The sequence below is a fragment of the Nylanderia fulva genome, unplaced genomic scaffold (genome assembly GCF_048542155.1).
Source record: "Nylanderia fulva isolate GAGA-0341 unplaced genomic scaffold, ASM4854215v1 Scaffold9, whole genome shotgun sequence".
NCBI lineage: Eukaryota > Metazoa > Arthropoda > Insecta > Hymenoptera > Formicidae > Nylanderia > Nylanderia fulva.
This window is the reverse complement of record NW_028191026.1, coordinates 1,071,687-1,092,665: the sequence shown is the minus strand read 5'-3', so window position 1 is coordinate 1,092,665 and position 20,979 is coordinate 1,071,687. Positions and strand designations below refer to the sequence as shown.

The 20,979-nt window shown below is 34.8% G+C and overlaps 2 protein-coding genes across 6 annotated transcripts in view; one reads left to right on the top strand and one right to left on the bottom strand.

The window, feature by feature from the left end:
• beta'COP (coatomer subunit beta') overlaps positions 1–20,979 on the top strand; it is an 81,563-nt gene that overhangs the window by 22,903 nt on the left and 37,681 nt on the right. The window lies entirely within an intron of this gene.
• On the bottom strand, positions 768–20,196 carry LOC114946627 (aquaporin AQPcic-like). 3 transcript variants are annotated; one of them, XM_029323231.2, is made up of 6 exons: positions 20,016–20,196; positions 18,450–18,599; positions 4,093–4,271; positions 3,640–3,783; positions 2,877–3,336; positions 768–2,350 (listed from the first exon to the last, which is right to left on the bottom strand). In XM_029323231.2, the coding sequence occupies exons 2-5, from the start codon at positions 18,574–18,576 to the stop codon at positions 2,893–2,895; spliced, it is 894 nt and encodes a 297-aa protein (XP_029179064.1). In that variant the 5' UTR covers positions 18,577–18,599; positions 20,016–20,196; the 3' UTR covers positions 768–2,350; positions 2,877–2,892. The 3 variants fall into 3 exon arrangements, with proteins under 3 accessions (XP_029179064.1, XP_029179062.1, XP_029179063.1); XM_029323229.2 differs by having other exon boundaries at positions 2,881–3,336; XM_029323230.2 differs by lacking the exon at positions 20,016–20,196 and adding an exon at positions 18,953–19,363 and having other exon boundaries at positions 2,881–3,336.

The window sequence follows — 20,979 nt, the reverse complement described above, 5'->3', positions numbered from 1 at the left end:
TGTCATTTGTGACATGAATGTCGCTTTATCTGAGTCATTTTGTCATACTCTTCTCATTTTTTTTAATCCATATTTTTATCTCTTTATTCCAACTTTTTTTTATCTAATTTGTGAATTTTTTTAAAACATGTATCTTGCAATATCTATTTCTTAGAATATCAATAGCGGAAACCCTAAGAATATACCAATTTTGAAATCGAATATTTTGACGTATAGGTATATTTCTTTCGCAACAATATGCTTTGCTCGTTCATATACGATCATCGCTATTTTTATATCTTTCTATCGTAACACGCCTCCAAATCGTTTGTATATATTTTCAGGATTATGTATATTTAATTAAGTACGAACGTTATGTTTTTATAACAGATTAACATTTTTCGACTCGTCGATATATTTCAACTCATTTTCTCTTCTCAGGCCAAAAATTATCAATAAAACGCGAATATACGAATGAATTTTATTTATTTTTATTCTGAAGCATTGCAGTCTCTGAATAAAAGATATTTTTACTTCATAAAACTATAAACTTGAAAATATTGGTAGCAAATTTACATCACTTTGTGTAAATAAATTACACATTTATAAATGAACATTTATATTTATTGTCACTTCTAAGCTATACTTACAGTTGTCTACAAATCACACAAATCTCTAAAACTAATTCTAAAGATTCAATTATTAGGCGCCTCTTTCTCTCTAGAATCTAACTTATGAATATAACTTATGAAAAAAATAGATGAGAAAAAAATTACAACACGGCAAAATATTGCGTGAAATTTATTTGAAGCCACAATTTACTACAATTAAAAATCACTTACATAAGTTTTACACGTTGCAGTCCGTGTAATCCGAAATTCGATCTTATCCCCCACCGTCATTCGCGCGCGAAACAAGTTTGCGAAATTCCAGGAAATCTAGCGCGCGATTTCGCATACGGGCTCTTAAAGTTATTGTTATCTACAGCAGGGAGAAAGAGAGAGAGAGAGAGAGAAGAGGAATATATATGAAACGAGCGAGGAGGTCCGAACGTGTATCTTGTATTTACATATACATTAAGTTGCAGAACGTAATTGCAATCGCGTTTACACGCACATCCATACAGAAACATACATACACACACACACACACACGTAGACGCAGGCACGCACAGAGACACGTATAGATCGAATATACAATTAAAACTTTGGCGCGACCGACGGCGATGGAGGCAATTTCCTGAATTCGCCGAGACTAATTCCGTTATTTCGAATTTCGTCGCAGCAGGGATAAGAGATGTCGACCTTAACGAGCTGCATCGCGTACGCGTACGATATATAATGGCGGCGAATTTGGTGGAATTGCGGAGCGAGCGAACCGAGTCTACGTGTGTACAATAAATTCGCTAATAATTAATAAAAACCGCGGGGCGATTCGGTCGCTGCGAGAGAGATTTTCTTTTTCGTTCCGCAAACCAAAAAAAAACAAGAAAAATGGGAGAGAAACGAGAGTGCGAGAGAATTAGTATCTTAAATTATACGCTACTTAGGCGAGACGAAATCACAAGCCATTACAGTGTTTCGTTGCACGTTACAACGACGACATGGAGCGATTATCTTCGAAAGTGCTGGGGATGTGTGTAAAAACTACGTAGCAAAAGGATATAAATATTCATGTATGCGTCACGGACGAGCGTATTTCAAATGAATGTTACGAGGCATAAAAATATTCGAATACGCACAACATTATATACTTATACTTACAATATTAGGTATATCTGATTTCTCGAAGAAAATTATCAAGAATTTGCGCTTACACTTTTATAATATATATACGTGTACTTTTGGCCCATACTTTTCTCAATTTTAAGGGACACGCGTTTAGAAAATAGAATTTATATTTTTCGTACATTTTGCACTTTACATTTACAACGCATTTCTACGTTACGTTTCGCTCGGCCGCGATATGCCGTCATACAAATAACAAATGATTATGATAACGAAAACGCGCACCAGAAATTCTACATCTACCACGTGAAATAAGCGAGAAGACAACGCTGAGGCGCTTTATTACATCAAATTTCTGTACAAAAATAATTCGTCAGAACAATCTGACAACGGAGAAATCCTTGTCCTTAGGATCCTTCGGATTACGAGATTTTGCGAGTGAGATGTTTCCGACGAGAGTATCCTGAAAGTAGAAATCCGTAAAGTTCGAAGCCTGTCCAATCTGCTTCCATCGAGCCGCGCGAGATTTTCCGCCGGAACTTTTACAACGTCCTCTTTTTCAGCCGAGGAGGAAAATATCGCCGCGATTCAGGATTTCCCGTTCAATTTGTGAACCACCGACAGCCGGAATGCAATTTCGATCGCTGAAAGACAGAGAGAGCGCACGATATATATAAGCTCGATTCGTAGATTACTTGACAAAAGTGACATTATACCTTGCCCAAAAATATCTAGCAGATACTTGAGTCGAGACCGAATCGACAAAGATAGGACAAAGCGTTATAAAAAAAAAATAGCTTTGGGAACAAGCCAAGTTCGCGTAACATTGAGATTTTCAACAAGAAGGAAATATTCACGCACGAGCGAGGTGTCTTTCGAATAATTTTTTTTCAATTAAAACTCTTGTGTTTTTTTTAGAAAAGATCAATTCTATCATCTTTAAATAATCAGTTTTATATCATTTTTGAATATACTTATTTAACACACAAGAGTTTGACAAATTATTTATGACAAAATTATTCAATCCAATTAAAGTGCATTTTTCTAAAAAAAATTAACTGTTAATTTAATCGTGATATTTTATTATTGTGTGGGCTCCAGTGAATTTTTTAATGATCTATACCGCATATAAAATAATGCGAGGTTCAACAAGTTCAGAGATGAACGTACTTACGTGCGATTCCATTTACGCCTCGACGTCGTTGAAAGTTTCCGAGTCGTGTTGGTTTTTCGTCTTAGGCGAGAATAAAAATCGGTAGATCAGGGTCGCGATTGCAGAGCCTACGAGCGGTCCTACCCAATATAACCAGTGATGGTTCCAGTAATTATTCCAGACTGCTGGTCCGAACGATCTAGCAGGGTTCATACTGCAGCCGGTGTAAGGAACAAAAGCGAAAGCGAGCATGGTGATGGTGAGACCGAATTTTATCGGCACCGAGTCGGTGTTTTTCGCGTTTCGCGAATCCCAAATTGAGCAGGCGACAAAGACTAATATTCCCGTGGCTAAAGCCTCGGCACCGAATCCATGAGCGAAGGTTAAATCCTGGATGTTTTCATTCATATGCGTTGTACAGAAGGAATCCTTCGTGTCTGGATCGCCATCGTGCAAATAATTCGACGGCGTTATCATCTGTATATATAATTAGTATTTAAAAAAGAGTTAACTATACGATTAATATTAAATGTTTTCTGATTAAATATCATATAGTTAATATTAATCTTATGATTAGTATTATGGAAATATCAAGTTAATCAATATATTTTTTTCGAAAGCTCGTGCAAGAGCCCGAAGAATAAATCGAAGCAGTTCCACGATTATATTGTATTATGACGATCTATGAAGAGTTCAATTTTTCGAGTCCGCGTAATTTTGAAATTATAACTCTGAGATAACATAATTTTGATATCTTGAATAATATACGTATTCATTGACCTTTAACAAACCGAAACCTATCAGGCTACCCAAACATTGTGCAATGACGTAGAATCCGGCCATTGCCAAAGTCGTTTTGCCAAGAATCACCGTAGCCAAGGTAACAGCCGGATTAAGATGAGCGCCACTGATGTGGCCGACACTCTGAAAAAAAGAATAAACAAGTGACATTAATCGACGATAAGATTCGATAACGTCGCGTCTCGGGCGCCCGACTTGATACTAGTTTCATATATTTTTCATATACATTTTTCTTCGCAAGATATTATTGAAGACGCGGAAAAATAAATATAAATATAAAACATCAATGAAAAGGAATGTAAAAAAAAAATAATACAAATGCTAATAATATATAAATGTTGCAAAACAAACGTAGCATGACAAGTAAAGCAATATTATTCTCAAGGATAATAGTCGCGTTAATAGTCAGATCTACACATAAATGATTTATACCTGTATTGCTATCATGACAGCGAGACCAAAAGCGAGGGGGATTTGAATGGCATGCAATGGATGTCCCAAACTGCCCACGCATATCGCGCATCCCAGAAAAACCAGCATTGCCGTTCCGATCACTTCTCCGAGAACGGCGACCAACTTGTCCCACGTGCTGTCTTCCTCCATCTTCTTCCCTGAGAAATAAATGGCATTCTCGTCCTTAACGCGTCATTCAATATATGCGCAGTGTTAATGTGTTCAGCCATCGGCGTAATCAATCTCTCTGGACGTTTATGATATAGATTTTTAACGTCCTTTCAAATGTATGAATGGGGCAGGAGAGCAAATTTCGGAGCAATTTGCATGCCGAGGCTTTATTTAATATTTATGCCGTTTACATAGAAATATAATCAACATTTTTTTGTAAATTAAAACGGAACATTTTATAATATCCACAGAGAGAATTTTCTCTTAGGAATTTACCCTGAAAATCATGGTAATACGGTGGGATAATGTGGTATTGAAAGAATTTTGTAAGAGCTTCTCTAATTAATATTTACCACAATAAAAGAATATTAATATGCAGATAGTAAAATTAATCGAACATATTTTATATCTTTTTATAGTGAATATTAATATTTTGTCCCACGATTACCATGATTTTCAGGGTAAATTAAAAGAAAATTCTCTCTGTGTATATGATTATACGAAATTAAAAATTTGACAATTAAGCGTTAGAGTAGCAAAACTAAGGCGCGAGTTCGCGAATAATTTACGAAAAAAACAAAAAGCTTTTTGTTATTATTTTGCAGAGAAGGTCGCTCGAGAGTGCATCACCCTCGTTCTTTAATAAAAAAAAAAAAGTATGAATATTCGAGTTCTCATTACCGATTCGGTCTTATTGTGCGCCGGCGCACTTAATTAAGAGGCGACTATCGTGCATAAACGAACAGTTCCGACAGACACATGTATACAATTTTAGTTCTGCGCATTAAACCGAAGCCAGCTAGATTGAATGTATAATTGAGAAGTATCAAGAGGCAAAGACACATTCGCTGAATAGTCGTGTGAGAACGAACACGCTTCATTTTTACAAATGGATAATGCGTATGTAACAACGATGTACACACGCGTATTCAAATTATCGTTGACTTAAGCATAGAGATCTTCTGAATCATTAGCGCAAGAGTAAGAAAAAAAATAACCATATAGATAATTCAACAGAATTCTACAGCTTTTCAAGCGTTTTTTCACGGAAAGCTTATTAAAGCCGCAAAGTGGCGAGATTATGCCATTTTATTAATTTCATATTAAAAAGTTGAAAAAAAAGAACCAGGTTCTCTCAACATTCTTCCGCGGAGCTATTAGTGTTGTTCAGGAAAAAATCACTTTTTCCGACATTTTTACTCTGCAACGTTTTTATATATCGAGGATTTCGTTTAGAGCTGTAGGTTGAGATGATTGTTCTTCGATAAATTTGAAAGATACATAATAGTGTACTCTCTCGGTGCACAAAAGTGTTTTTGGATCGACAGGTAAAGGACAAACTTGGGTTGTTACTTTAGCGTAAAGTTTCGAGTGGAAACTTTGTTCGCTCCACGTCGAACACGATTACCATTGGTATAAACCTAAGGTAGGAGAAGAGGGCAACGTTGAATTTGCATGAAAGCATTCGGTAAAGTTATGCACATCGGAGGTCGAGCGTTGTTAAGGATACTGGACTTCGATAAGTATCCTCCACTCTTGAAAATCGAAGCACTTCTCATTCTTTCTCTTTGACAGAGACGGCACAGTTTTCTCCTATACGTCTGAAATTTTCTTGATGCAATTCTCGCAAAAACTCGCACCATCAAATTTTAACGAGGATGCAAATTTGAAATTTTTGCCCGAGGCCGAAAGCCAGAAACTGAATTACACAGTTTACGACAACTAAATTAAACTATGCTCTTTGAACTTAACCATCGCTACGTCCATTATTTTCGCATTATTTTACTACGCAACTTTCATTTGTTTCATTTCATGTAATTTAATTCCACTTTGAAATGCAAGAATTAAAAGTTATCCATAGCAGTAGGTGAATTTCATTCTATTTATCTCTATCTCTCTCTCTGTTTTTCTCTCTTTTTATTTTTCTGCGCGGGATATTGTAATATGAAATATATCTCACTAGTTATCTCATTTTGAATAATATAATCTCGGATCCATATTTAGTATTTCAGGCGCCAACGAGAAAGAGCTGAGTAATCAGTGCAGTCAAAGATCATGGCTTTGACATTTCTCGTTCTATGTAGCATTCATGTAATTTTGCAATTATTTATCAGTTATCAGTTATTAGCATCACATATGTAAGAATCGTCGAAAACATTAAATCAATATTTAATGGATTGAACTTTACTATTGCGCAAATTTTACTGGTCGCGGTTAATAATTCTCGTTCAATTATATGATATACGTAACAATAATAGATTCATTTATGCGAAATTTAATTTTACTTATTTCCTCTTTTCTGATATTTTTTTGTTTTGATATGAAAAAAATTATAAATTCTTTTTTAAATAACTAATTTCTTTCGCTTCATTTTATGATTAATTTGAGAGGGATGAGAATTTTTTTAAACTTTATTCTCCCTTTTATGAATAATAAAAATTGTTCAATTATTTCTATTCGGTTCATTTAGGCGTGAAAAAACTTAATTCTTTATCCAGCACACATATGTATTATATATTAATTTCATTGAAATATATCTCTGTATTTTTATTGAATAGTTTAACTGTAATTAATTTATAGCAGCGAACGTAATCTCATTATCTCATTATCTTCAAAGTGAAAATACTTAGAATTGACACGTATAATGAAAAGTAAACTATTACAAATAAAACATTAATTTACATCTCATTTTTATACATATAATTATTTCGATATAATATAATATTCAAAAAAATACTTTTTTTACAGACCTAAAATAAAATGATAGCGCAATACAAAATATATATAGATACAAATCGTTATTCCTTTTGAAGAAAAAAAAAATATATTAATTATGTAGATTTGCCTAATATTTATGTCCAGAATCACTGAAATATACACGCGTCCTCTCGACTTCCATTCATACGATATTCATAACTTGACGTACAAATCTCAATATCCTTTGGCTTTAATCGCGCCTATGCATATACATACATACATATCTGTTTGAGTTATGTGTAGAGATGCCGAAGCACGTTTACTCTAGAATTACGGCTGAGTCGTCGTGATTATAACCGTGTGTCGCACGGATATAATTAGAAGCGAGCACGTGTCACGTACGGTTTCCATTAGCGCTCGGGCTTAGAGTGACACGAAGCGAGGCTGATAGCGATCAGTCATCGATCAGTCATCGAATCACATTCGCGGATTAGTCGGATTTCGATACGGGATGACGGGAACGCAAACCGTACTCGATGTACTCGAAGCCATTCAAAGTCAGCCCTGTTTATCCTCGCAAAAGCGGACATTCTCCATTCTCAGAACGTCATACGGATTGCGAAAGCGTGTGCAATGAATAAATTTGTATTCCGTAATCATCAAGAGCAATCGAGAGCAGAACAGATATAAGTTGCTATACAATTCTCTCTATTTTCAAAATAATAGCACTTTTACGAAGGTAATTATTGCAAAATCCAATTATCTAATTCTAACGATTATAGAGAGAAACTGAGAAAATTGTACACGCACGTATTAAATAATAATGAAATAATTGTACCTGAAAATTGATACGAGGAAATTTTTATAACACAAAGAGATTCTACAGTTTATTATTATTATTTTTTTTTTTGATAGTTGATATAAGTATACGCGGTCAGATTATTTGAACAAAAAATTTCACTTCTACTCATTATCTTTTAATCACTTATCCAAGATTTTGAACCAAGTAATTCGGCGGTTTCATAAAAGCCGGGCGGTTAATCGACATGAAGAAATGAGAACGCTCGTATGGCTTTACGAGCTCTCCTAACATTTCGCTAATTTATCGCCGGTTAATGATCCGTTAGTCGTAAACACGACAAAGTACTGGCGGAATAAAGTGTAGAAAGCCATCGCGCGCGTGTTGTACATTAGGGCCGAGTAGAAACTTGTGGGAAAAACCCATCCGAGATTGCAGGTCGAAACAGCGTGCATCTCTAAAGCGGGAGATTCAAGGAAATATATGTATATCTCGCATCTTCATCGTCGAGACGTGCACTTTCCAAGTTGCGCGTAACTTGGACGCGATATCTCTAATCGTTAATTAAAGAATCAAACCGCGGAGAACGGAGAACTGCTTGTAATTAGCAAGAAAGTACGGAGCGTAATTACGGATCGAGAAAGTAATCGGCGATTATAATTTGCCCAGTGAAATGTCCCGTATTTTTGTACTATATCATATACTTTGTATATGATACTATGATTTTTTGTTCAATTTTTTTCAACACCATAGGAGAAAGGAAAGGAAGGATCGAGAAAGCGCGATTGTCGATATATACTTTCATCGATGCACCATCTACAGTATCTCGCAAACAAATATAAATTAATGCTCGTTGTCTTTAACATATCTTTCTCGCTCTCTCTCTTTCTCTCTCTCTCTCGGAAAAATTCCCTTTGATATATACCGACTACAGCACGCATATAGTTTTACCAGCTATCGATAGCACGCGTGAATAAAAAGCAACAGGAACCTATCGTATTGTGACTCGTGACTGGATTGATAAAGTAGCATAATATGCATTTCGTGTTTATATCGAGATATCTCTCGTGTATTCGTGTTATTTTTGTGTCAATCACTCTTGTAATACATATGCTACCAAAGATTTGGATTACATATCGAAAGTAAATCACATGTATTTAATTAATTTGATAGCGATAATATTATTTGTTGTAATTTAATGACAGGCTATTATCGTCAGATAATACGCGCAGATAAATTATTTCTTTTTCATTAAATTATAATTTAATTTATTAACTGTGGTTTTGTAAAAAAAAAAAAATTAGAGAGATGCATGTTGTGCTTGTGAATTTAAGTGTGTAAATTTCTGTAATGAGCGAATCACTCAACTTTTTGCCATTCGCGGTTAATTTCTCGCTCAGTGCACTTCATAACTGGATATAGCGTACGCGAAGAAGGCAATTTACTTCGACAATCTAATACAAGAAAAAGATACGCCGCGGAAATTTCAACGATCCCTAATAGCGACGACGTGCGCGGTGAAATTTCCATAAATCAGCTGTAAACCGAAAGGGTAGAAAGCCGGTTTTTGTCGGAACGCACGTTGCAACGTCAAGTTAATTTCCAACGCCTGCTTTTTCTTCAGCGACTGTTATGAGAATTTATTTCGAAAAAGAAGCACCTACGAAACAACTCTCGTGACTGCTTCTGTGACTTAAAAAATTTTATCCGATGTAATATACATACAGGTATATGTCAACTCATATATGTGTGTACGTATATACACAACAGATTCGGAGGAATGTTTGATCAACTCATTTGATCAACTAGTCGCGATTGATGTTAACGAGGCGATAAGATAACGACGGCTCATTAATTACTTTCGTCTTATGCACCTGTGTAGACATTATAAAATACGTGATATTAAACAGTTTTATGTTTGACAGAGACGTAGAATATGTTCGTTCAATAATTTCTCTCGTAATTCTCATATCAGATGATATCTCAATATAACGTCAAATATGACTCTTAATATAATTTTTACACATTTGTGAGGTAATAATCATTTTCTTATTATTTCACGATAATCGCATAAATCTTAGTATAGTATCTATATCGATTATATTCGAATGATTAATTCCGCGTGTTGATTAACCAATGTTAATAAACCTCTTGAACTTTAGCCAAAGTTCGACTTATCGTAATTACAATTTGTAATTCGCACTCATATTATACCGATCAATATGAGTAAGGCGTCTCACTAATTACTATAATTTGTTTTCCAATTCTTCCGCTAACGCGTTGAACCTGTTGAACTCTTCGTCGAGAAAATTGATCGGGGAAAATCAGATTTAAAATTCACCGACGTCAAAATAACGCGTCTATTTCACGTGACGTTGCTCTCACGCACGTTCGTTAATATTGCGTGTGAAAGTACACGGAGGAGAATCTCCTCTGACCGAGTAACATTTGCTAATCATCGGCCAGTCTCTGTAGGAGAACGTCCGAACTTCATTTATATAATGCACGGAATATATCTATATCCTAGCTTCGATTTGTGTAACGCGCTTTTTCCTTTCGCTCTTTTTCTCGAATAATAAAGAATTAGTTATACATGCATTTATATAAATATAATTAGGCACAATATAAATGAATAAATAAATATTTTTTAATTTGGGGTAAAACATTGTGAATTTTTAATTTTGACAACTAAATAAATATATCTCTAAAAATTCATTAAAAAGAATGAAATTCCCAAAAGAAATATCTCTTGACGTATTGTCATCCGTGCAGAAATGCCAGTGAAATACGATGAGATGAACGATATCTTGAAGCATGAAATAAACGACCTGGCCACGTGTGATTTGCAACAATCTGTCGTTACTTTCTGATACGATCTACTTGCGAATCCACGTGTGATTCGAGCGAGTAATTTCCACAAGCACGCAAGCATTTTTAAAATGTGGGCGCATTATTTCTCGAGACAATCTAAATCACATCCATCTCTTGCAAAATAAAATTATATTAATCTTGTGTATTTTTTTCTGGACAATTGTCTTGGGAAAATTACGTAAGCTTCTTCGCAATTAAATTTACATAATATTTGCGTGTTTAAAAAAATGTTTCGAAGTATTAAACTAAAAAAAATTAAATTTTAATTTGTACGAAAATTAATTTTTACTTGGTAAGAAAAAAATTCAGCTGAAAAGTAAGTTGACAGAAAACACAACACTTCTGAGATATTCATGAGCTTTGATTTACTTCAAGAATTCGTCAACATCATTTACTTGTTCCGGAAGACAAAGATAAATTTACCTGTACGTCGTCTCGAGTTCAAGTGTTTAATTTAGCGCTTCGTTTCAGCCAGCATTTTAACAAATACCGCCGAAACACAACGTAAAGTTGTTACGGGAAGAAGTTGAGGGAAGCTACACAACGCGAAAACGCGCGTATAAATATTTATCTTTTTTCGACAAATAAGAATGGAAGACTCGAGCATAGAAAATACAGTACAAGTCGTTTAAACTTATAATTCGCATTTTCACGTTTCTCAAGCAAGAGATGCAACAGATTCTCGTGAAATATTGAAAATGACTCAGTAATAGCATCGCAGAGAGAAATTCGCGCGATCTTCAATCGACTGTCGTGAATATATCCGGATACACGAAAGCGCGACGATCCGTAAAAACGGATGCGTTTTTCTCGGGTTTTTTTTTTGCTTGTTACTTTACAAAAAAAAATTAAATAGGTGACATATTTCTAATCCTCTAATTTGACAGGTGCAACTGACTTAATGCAAAAGCATTTTTCCACGCGAGAATAAGTATGCTTGATATTTCTCGCCTGGCTGCGTTGTAATATTATTTTGCAAAATGCGTAAAAATCGTTGAATTCGATTATTCGCGGTAAACTTTCGTATATATATTCTGTCAATTATTCGCTTTTGCGCTTTTTGCGAGAAAACGATTGGCAATGATCGATTATTACATGCATAATTACACGCGCTCTGATATAACATATTAGTGATTACACTCTACTGCACCGTAACGGATTTGCATAGTCCATTAGATTCGCGACGATATCGAAAGTAATTCCATCCATTCGATGCGTTGCATAAAAACAATTTCTCAATAAGCTCCGGAAATGCAAAACTATTGAAACGCACGTAATGCATGCAAGATGGATTTTCGACACGTATTCTCTCGAATACTCATAGAATGCAAATCAAAATTATTTTAATCAAAATCATTAATAAATACTCTTCTGCAAGAGATATTTCTTTTGGGAATTTAATTTTTTTAATGAATTTTTAGAGATATATTTATTTAGCTGTCAAAGTTAAAAATGCATAATTTTTTACTCCAAGTTAAAAAATATTTATATATTTGTGCTTAATTATGTTCATATACATGGATATCTATACATGTACAACTGATTCTTTATTATTCACAATATAACTAAATTATCTTCAGGAAATTTTTTGTTGTAAGTATTGCATCTTGCAATTGCAATAAGTATTACTTAGCGTGATGCAGTAATACTTATGCAGGTTATATCATCATACGTGGAATACGTGATGTTGGCGATATTTTATAGTGAAGCATATGAGCAAGATACGCATCAGAAATGTTGTAAGCTTGCGGAGAAATAAAATTTATAAGGCAAACTTATCTTCATCTATGTTATTAGAAATATAGGATGCACTTACGCATAGTCAATAATCATTTATAAATAACAGAAGACGAAACTTTTAGCAGTAAACAAAATAGTTACGATCACAAAATCTATTCTATCTTCATCTATTTATCTATATTATTAGAAATATAGGATGCACACTTACGCGTAGTTGTCAATAATAATTTATAAATAACAGAAGACGAAACTGTTAGCGCAGTAAAAATAGTTACGATCACAAAAATTAAGGACAGAATAAAAAGACCCGATTTATTTTTCTTTGCTAATTTTCTGAAGATTGCAAAATATACATATAAAAAATATATATATTATAATCAATTTATATATATATATATATATATATATATATATATATATAATATTTTTCAAATGAGTTTCCAAAATAGCTTTTATATATGCATACATATTGTATATAATAAGTTATAATTATATATATATATATATATAATTATAACTTATTATATACAATATGTACGCATATATAAAGAGAAAGAATATAAAGGAGAAGAAAGAGAGAGAACATAATGAATATTAATTGATACGTGAATCTTATCTCTCGATAGCTCACATCATCGCTGTAAAAATATTTCGCCAAAAATAGTCGTACTCTGCAATATAGTGATAGCGTAAAAAAAGGTACACAGTAGTCTCTGTCTATCCGGAAATACACGGCAGAGAGTACAACGTACCGTATATACTTGCTGCGTTGCAAGTGTGACAGTGGGTCAAGTTCGCGATGTGAATGGCCTGAGACTATCGCGGTGACTGTCGAGCCAGACTCGAGTGTATCCACTCGCGAGATGTGCTTACACCATCTTTCTTCCGTCATCCGTTAATCGAGCATTTTTTTTTTTTTTTTTTTTTTTTTTTTTTTTACATTTACGTTTTACATGAACCGCCCGAATTTCCGCCCTGAATTTTCATTCTCGAGATTTTGTCACGTCACGAGGGAACAGCAACATTCGTGCTCCAGAATACGAAACTAAACGTCGCGAAAATACTTGCTCTGACGTGCCCTGAAGTTTCAAACACGATCAAAATGCGTGTAAAATGCGGTTCGCGTCGTATAACGAATATGTTTATGAATTATGAATATCTCTCTCAAGTTTCTCGCGAACTTATTAAACGCTACAGAAATATTTCAATTAATATTATACAAAGTTATAACGTATATCGACTAATTACATATTAATATTTTAATTACGATATTGATGAAATGGTTGGCTTATTAATCTTTTTTACAATTTTCACTTTGTTTATTAATTAATTTTAGATACCTCAACGGTTATTAATTATGAATGACAAATAATAATATCAATTACGTGCCGCGATATAGATATATTTCGATTATATTTGAACAATAATTGATTATTCTTCCTCGAGTGGCTGATGCGCGTAGTTATTTTGGAAACTCGTTTGAAAAAGATTTACCACGAAGAAATAAACGGGCAAATAATAAGATCGCGTTGTACCTGTGTCCCGGGACACAAAAGGCCATTGTCTCGTCATTGATTGCATTCCCACCGTCGACATTTTAGTCTCTACCTGCTATATCGTCGCACATATCGTGGTGGAAGCAAAGCAACATTGTGAGAACGAATACGGAGGAAGTATCGGTAAATTAGAACGCGATTGTCGCGATAAATCGTTACGCGAGGAGAAGAGTGAAATTCCGGATTTTCTAAAACTCTCGAGGAAATCACGATGCACTAAATTTTCTCAGAGCGCCGCTTGTTCGATTCAGCAGCGGATTCCCCAATCTGGCAATAATTATGTCGGAATCCGGAGCAGCACGATAGCATCGACTATATACGAATTCCCTAGATTTTCGACGAACGTGAATTAAAAAAAGCGCTAAAGATCGTATGAATACGCTAAAAAGGATGCAGCGAAAAGATTGCGATATTCGAGAAAGATAAAGAAAATTTATTATTTATTACTCCGCATCCGAGATAAAGTCGGAAATGCTTATCATAATTTATCACCGCGTATATAAATCATATTTGGTTGTTCGCGTAATGTTACGAAATTTTACTCTAAAAACATTTTGATTTCGTAAAAAAAATTTTGCAATGCATTAGCATAATTCGATCTGTCACCGGCCGACAGACTGAACTTATTTAAGCGTCCGAGGACGAAATGTCAAGATATATTCACCGCTGACATTGATGTATTTTCACTATAAATATTTCGCATAATAACTTACATCAGAAATCTGCGACGCATCGTGCAGATCTTATATAAAATGACGTAATATTCGCGGTGCACGCGGAAATTGTAATGTATAACGTGACGACATACAACAAAAAAATACAACGATAGAGGTTTTTCGCTCAGTTGCGTTTGTTTAGCGATATCGTCGGCGTTATAATGCAAGCGATTCTTAAACGTTGGAGACTTTCAAAATTTCCTTTCATCATACAGATTGAGTATAGGTATAAGTATACACTCGCGTCATTGTACAATTCATCGCTCAAACTACTTTCTATGCCGAGCAAAAAGCAAAAACTGCTCCGTTATTCTCTCTTAATTTGCCCCATTATGTTTCTTTAGACTGGTATAAGAAATAATGCGAATATTCTTGAAAAGTATTATTTAAAATGCATTTTTTCTCTCTCGAAAATTAGTTTTCAAATGTTCTTTTTTCTAAATCTGCGTTTCAAAGCAGGAAATAATTAATCGAGCGTTTCAATCGTTTCCCGAGATCATTGTTTGCTCTCGCGATCAATTTGTGAATGTAAATTGATATTCGTTTCAATGAAGCATCCAAAGTACATTTGCATCAACATGATACACCTATATTACACATGCGAACAAGTTTCTAATCATTTATCGCAATATTCTAGGAAGAGATAGGGATTATGAGATGGTACGTGATCAGCATCCTAATATCTGTTTGGCGCAAACTCTCGGTGCGCTATATTAAATTCAAATTAATTCCCCGAAGACTATCGCGTGTATTTTCGCGATTATAAATCAGGCTTACATTGCGATCGCGGGTGAAAGTGCACGCGAATAATTTAGCATTCCGGGTACGAATATATCCGTTTCCCGAGATTTTCTCAGGAAGATACAAAAGCCATTCGGGAATAATCAATTCCTCTCACCCTTTATTTTCCTTTCTTTTTTCGCCGTTTATCTCGCAAGACTTTCGCGGAACGCATTGTTGAGAAACGCGTGCGAGGTCCAACGGAAATGATGCCTCGAGTTAATTAACACCTAACGTTTGTAGATATTCCGCGAAGCGTGTAACAAACCGAAGGAACTGAAGAAGAGGAGATCGAATCTTGCCTGAAATTAAGATCTCAAAACTCCAGTTATTTTCCGCGCTCGTGAAAACGAAAGAGAAAAGTAATAGAAGCGAGAGAAGAGAAGAAGCTTGGCTTACGCGCGTCGTCCCGCTTTATAATTACTAATTACCATCTAATTTCATTAGCGGGAGCTTCTCCTCGCATACGTGCCTTGTAAAAACGTCCGAGCAACCGTGTTTCCTGATGCGGTCGCATTATGTACTTTCTTTTTCCTAGAGAAACGACCGAAATACGCTCGTCAAAAGAAACACAATCCGCTTTCTAGATCAAAACGGCGAGACGATCGAGAGAACTCTCCGTCGCGTCACACGACGGCTAAAACTACTGAAACTCTTGCGTTTTGTTCGTAACGAAAGATTATTAGGATTTATTTACAACAAAATTTATCCGCTAAATTCATTAGATCCGGTGATTTGACAGAAGACAGCATTAAAGCATTAAAGCGCGATTATATCGATTCGTAAAGTCACGTGCTCGAAACGTCAATCGTTACCGGAACATTTTTTATTTTTATTTTTTATCTTTTGTTTATAACGCAGGATTACTAATTAATTAAAATATGTGAATGAATTTTAGATCGCGGATTTGACAAGAGACAGTTTTAAAGCATTAAAGCGCGATTATATCGAGAATGGTATCGATTCTCGATTAAAGTCACGTGTTTGAAACGTCAATCGCGTTACCGGAACATGTTTTATCTTTTTTCTTTTTTTTTCGTTTTTTTATGTTTTGTTCGTAACGAAGAATTATTAGGATTAAAATTATTAATATATTTTATTTAACATAAAAATAAAGTTATTAGGATGAAGGAAGAAAAAATAGGAAGAATTATTAGGATAAAAAATATGCGAATGAATTTTAGATCGCGGATTTGACAAGCGACAGTTTTAAAGCATTAAAACGCGATTATATCGAGAATGACATCGATTCGTAAAGTCACGTGCTCGAAACGTGAATCGTTACCGGAACATTTTTTTTCTCTGATGCGAGAGAGAACGTCGCCCGCATAATAAACGCTCTCGATACGACTTCCGGTGACGTTAGCCTTAAGCGCGCGAGAACTTAACTTACCTAATTTTCCTAATTTTCTCGTATCAAGGATCGCCGACTGATACGACGAGATGGGAATGTGCAAGCGCGCGAAAGAGAGAAATTTCCCCCTCGGAGTCTCTCGCAAATCCGATTTCCGACCCAATTTTCAGGACGGGAATACTCGTAGAGCGTCGCTTAGCATGCGCTCGCGGTAATGCAACCTCCGCTTTCTTCTTTCTTTCACCGAGAAAACCGAGGCGAGTTGGATGCGTCGCGACGAAGAATATACATATATATTCCGAATAGGAGGTCGATCGCGACTCGCGATACAACAAACAATTCCGCGAGTTTAAGGTCAATCTTGAAAGCAGGAACCAACTCATCGTTCGCGAGGCCTCTCCATTTTGTTACACGATTGATTCCTTCCTATGAAACTTTGCCCGCGAAACGACTTCTCTCTGTGCGCTTCCTTTTTCCCCTGAATGGAATTTCAGAAGCCGCGAAACTTTCATGCGGCGAGAATCCCAAATTATATACATGAATCAGAAGGCAAAAATTTATAAAAGTTCGATAATTTTCCAATATTTAAAGCACGAAAGTTCTGTCAAAACTGTCCTTTTGACAGTCAGATTTTCATCGGAAAATAAAATAAAGATGAGTGAACAGCATTTTTTATATAATTTTGAGATTTTAGTCAAATTTAATTTAACTCTTAATATTATATTTTAATATTAATATTTAACATCGAGAAGTGAACACAAGATTACCATGATGATAGAATAAAGAAGAAAGTTGAGATAAGATTTATGACACGCAGTAGAATTCTTTTTAATATTTGCTTCCATTGTAAACGTCTCTTTGTTTCTTTCTAACTTTCCACTTTTTACATTACATTAATTGAGAAATTATTCGACGAACAATCGTTTTAAAAAAACTTAGATTTGCTTGTTGATAAACAGAAATATTACAATTATGTACTCGATCTAACAATGTTCATTTTTTGTTTACTTTGCTTAAAAATGGAGCAAATTCGCGAAAGAACGATTAATCGCTGCAAAATCGGACGATCTCGAATTAAAAGTTCGAGGTCTAGTCCAGATTGATATGTACATTTGTGCGAAAATAGCTGCAAAGTAAGTTCCATATTCTAATGGGGCAGTAACCTCTATGAATTATAATGAAATTTGTTCCAAATAGTTTTACGGACACGAAAATTTGTCACTAGCACACTAGAAGCGCTTTTATTCACTCGGCTGCGTTTGATATTCCACAATGCGTTGCGCTACTTTTTTATTTAACATAAATTTCTGCGAACCGTATCGAGATAAAATCGGATTACCCAATTTGGATCAAATTCTGTACAACAGTGAACTATAATTTCATGCGAAATTTGTCAAAAAAAAATTCGAAAGTCGACTCCTTTCTTAAAGAAAGAAAAAGATGCGCAATGTATAGAAGTTTGAGATATATTGAAAAGAATTTTGGTGTGTATCATAGAAATCCTTCCACAATATAAATAATGCAATTAATTTTTATTAAATGTACTTGTAAAATTATTTTCAATTCGTATAACTTTCGAGAGATATGAGTTTCTATTAAAATCTGTACATTTTGGAGAAACAATTGTAATTGCACTATTAATTTATACTCACAGGGTGCCTTGAACTTTTCCTTAGCCGATTGAAAGCTACCATTAGATCTTAGCGTGATGCCGATGTTCTTGGACTTTCCAGAATTTTCTGATGGAGATATTATGGTCGATATACCATTTTGCTCCATGTCTCGGTACAATTAAACGATCGCTGAAAGCATAAAATACAGAAAAATTCATTTTATTACTATATTTCTTAATTTAAATTATAGCAAAATAAATTGTGGGAATCGTCTCTTGGCTTCTTTGTTAGTAATTTTCTTTTGAAGATATTGTAGCGCGAAAACAACAGATGCAAATAAGTTTGCAATATATTTATTTTTCCTCCTTATCTTATCAATGTACTTTAAAGACTTAACATGCGTGCGTAACGTTATTTGTACTACCGTAAATTCCAGTAGAATTGTAATAAATTTCGATAAAAATTTGGCAAATTTTAGATCCTGTTTTTTCTCTCGTAAAATCCTTCGATAAATATTCACATTTTTTGTGAAATTCCCTCACCAGATATTTTGTTGTCAAATCACAAAATAAGAAGACCAATTCTCGAAATAGTTTCTATCTGACTTGAAATACCAGCTGTGCAAACAGAGAGAGAGAGAGAGAATCAATGACAATGTAAATATCAGTTATCTCATTGAACTTGATACAGAGTTGACCGAAATTCGTCAAATCAATAGAGAACAATGGAATTATATCGTGCAAATAGGAGGCATAAGTGCAAGAAGCTAAATTCCCCGAGCTGTCAAACGAACTTTGACGTTCAGCGCGTAAACGATTGAATCGCACGTTTCGCCGGGCAATCACACTCAGTTAATTAAAGTGATTTAGTATACGCGTTACATCGATCGATCGCAGCTTGTTGCGATTCTGCGTTAATACATCGCTAAATATTCCCGGTGTTTTAGTTCGCGCAATTATGGCATCAATGCGTGAAACAGTGCGATTTTTGTATGACACGAACGTGAAAAAAAACCAGTAGCTTACTATCTAATCTCGTTTAATTTCCTACTTGATATGTCTTTACTCTTTGATAACGACTCTCTTTCTTTCTCTCTCCTTTTGTTGCATACTTTCGATATGTTAATTTATATAATTTGCGGAACTTGTCGAACGGATGTATTTCCGCAGTATCACGTTGCATCTGTAATTATGCGCACGATATAATGTTAATTTAAAATGTCGGATATTTTAAGGAAACAAATTGAAAAAAAAATATTAATCACTATTAACTAATTTTGCTTAATCCATTTTCAAAGATAACTCGATCTCTCGATAACAAATTAATTATAGGTATCACAATTTACGCTCATCGATAATTAATTATCGTATCATATCATCTGCATTGCAGTTTAGGAGCATACAAGAAAACTGTAGTTTCAATCTATTTAGCTTGAAAAATTTTAACATAACATTTTAAAATAAATTTCTTGTATTAAAATATAATACATTAAATTCTGATCGATCACAGAAATCGAGGAAAATTTTTTACAACATTCGAGTTTAGAAATGCGATTAGGGGGAGGAATATCACTGATTTTTCGCGCCACGAAGAAGGCTTTCTTACCCCGAAGAGGACGCGCGTTTGACAGCCGCAACGTAGCACAAATTTGACACGAAACTCGCTCGAATCAATAAAGAAATATTCGCGCGAAGGATCGACACTTGGACGAACGTGCCCGCGGCTATTGTTGTTTATCCGCGACTTTGTCTTTTATTGCTGCGTGGTTTCGAGAAGACTGAATCGTTTCGCGACTCGCGCTCACCTCTATATGTAGAAAACCCTCCACTGTGCCAACGGCCAGTCGGCCGTCACTCTCCCGTTACACGATGATTCCGTGTATTTCCGCACATACGAATGCACGAAAATGAACGTATGTATGTGTAGACCTGCCAAATTATTATCAAGACGCTCGCGCGCGCGCGCGGTTTTGCTCTTCCGCATCGGAAAATATTTACCACCGTATATACATATATTAAATTTGTTGACGACTGTCTCACGGTATCGTATGCGCAAAGTCTGCTCTGCACTCATCGACCCAATTTAACATCACGCTTTCTCTCTTTCTCACTCTCTTTGTCGGAAACAAAAGGGAGATGTGCTTTCGGCAAAATTAATGCGGAGGTGTAATTAGGTGAAAGAGAGGAAGAAAGAGTTCTTCCATTAATTTTAAATGGACATGAACCAAATTTTAGTACGTGATGAGTTGTTATTAGGAAACTTGCAATATATGGTATATAATTTTTTATTTAATGTAAGCAATTGAAACTTTACAAATTTCAAAGCACTCATGACACGATTTTCAATTGAATTTCCGTGGATGAATAATTTTTATAGATCTTTATGATATAAACGTTGTATATTTACGATAGCAATATAACAGAACACTCTATATATTATGTAAAACGCTGCCAAGAAATTATTTGGTCGAAACCTGCAATTAGTCATTGACAAATACATTTTAATTTAGAATGGAGAAATTGTGCATTTTTTGCTTTAATTAAATTATTTTTGCCACAAAGATTCGATT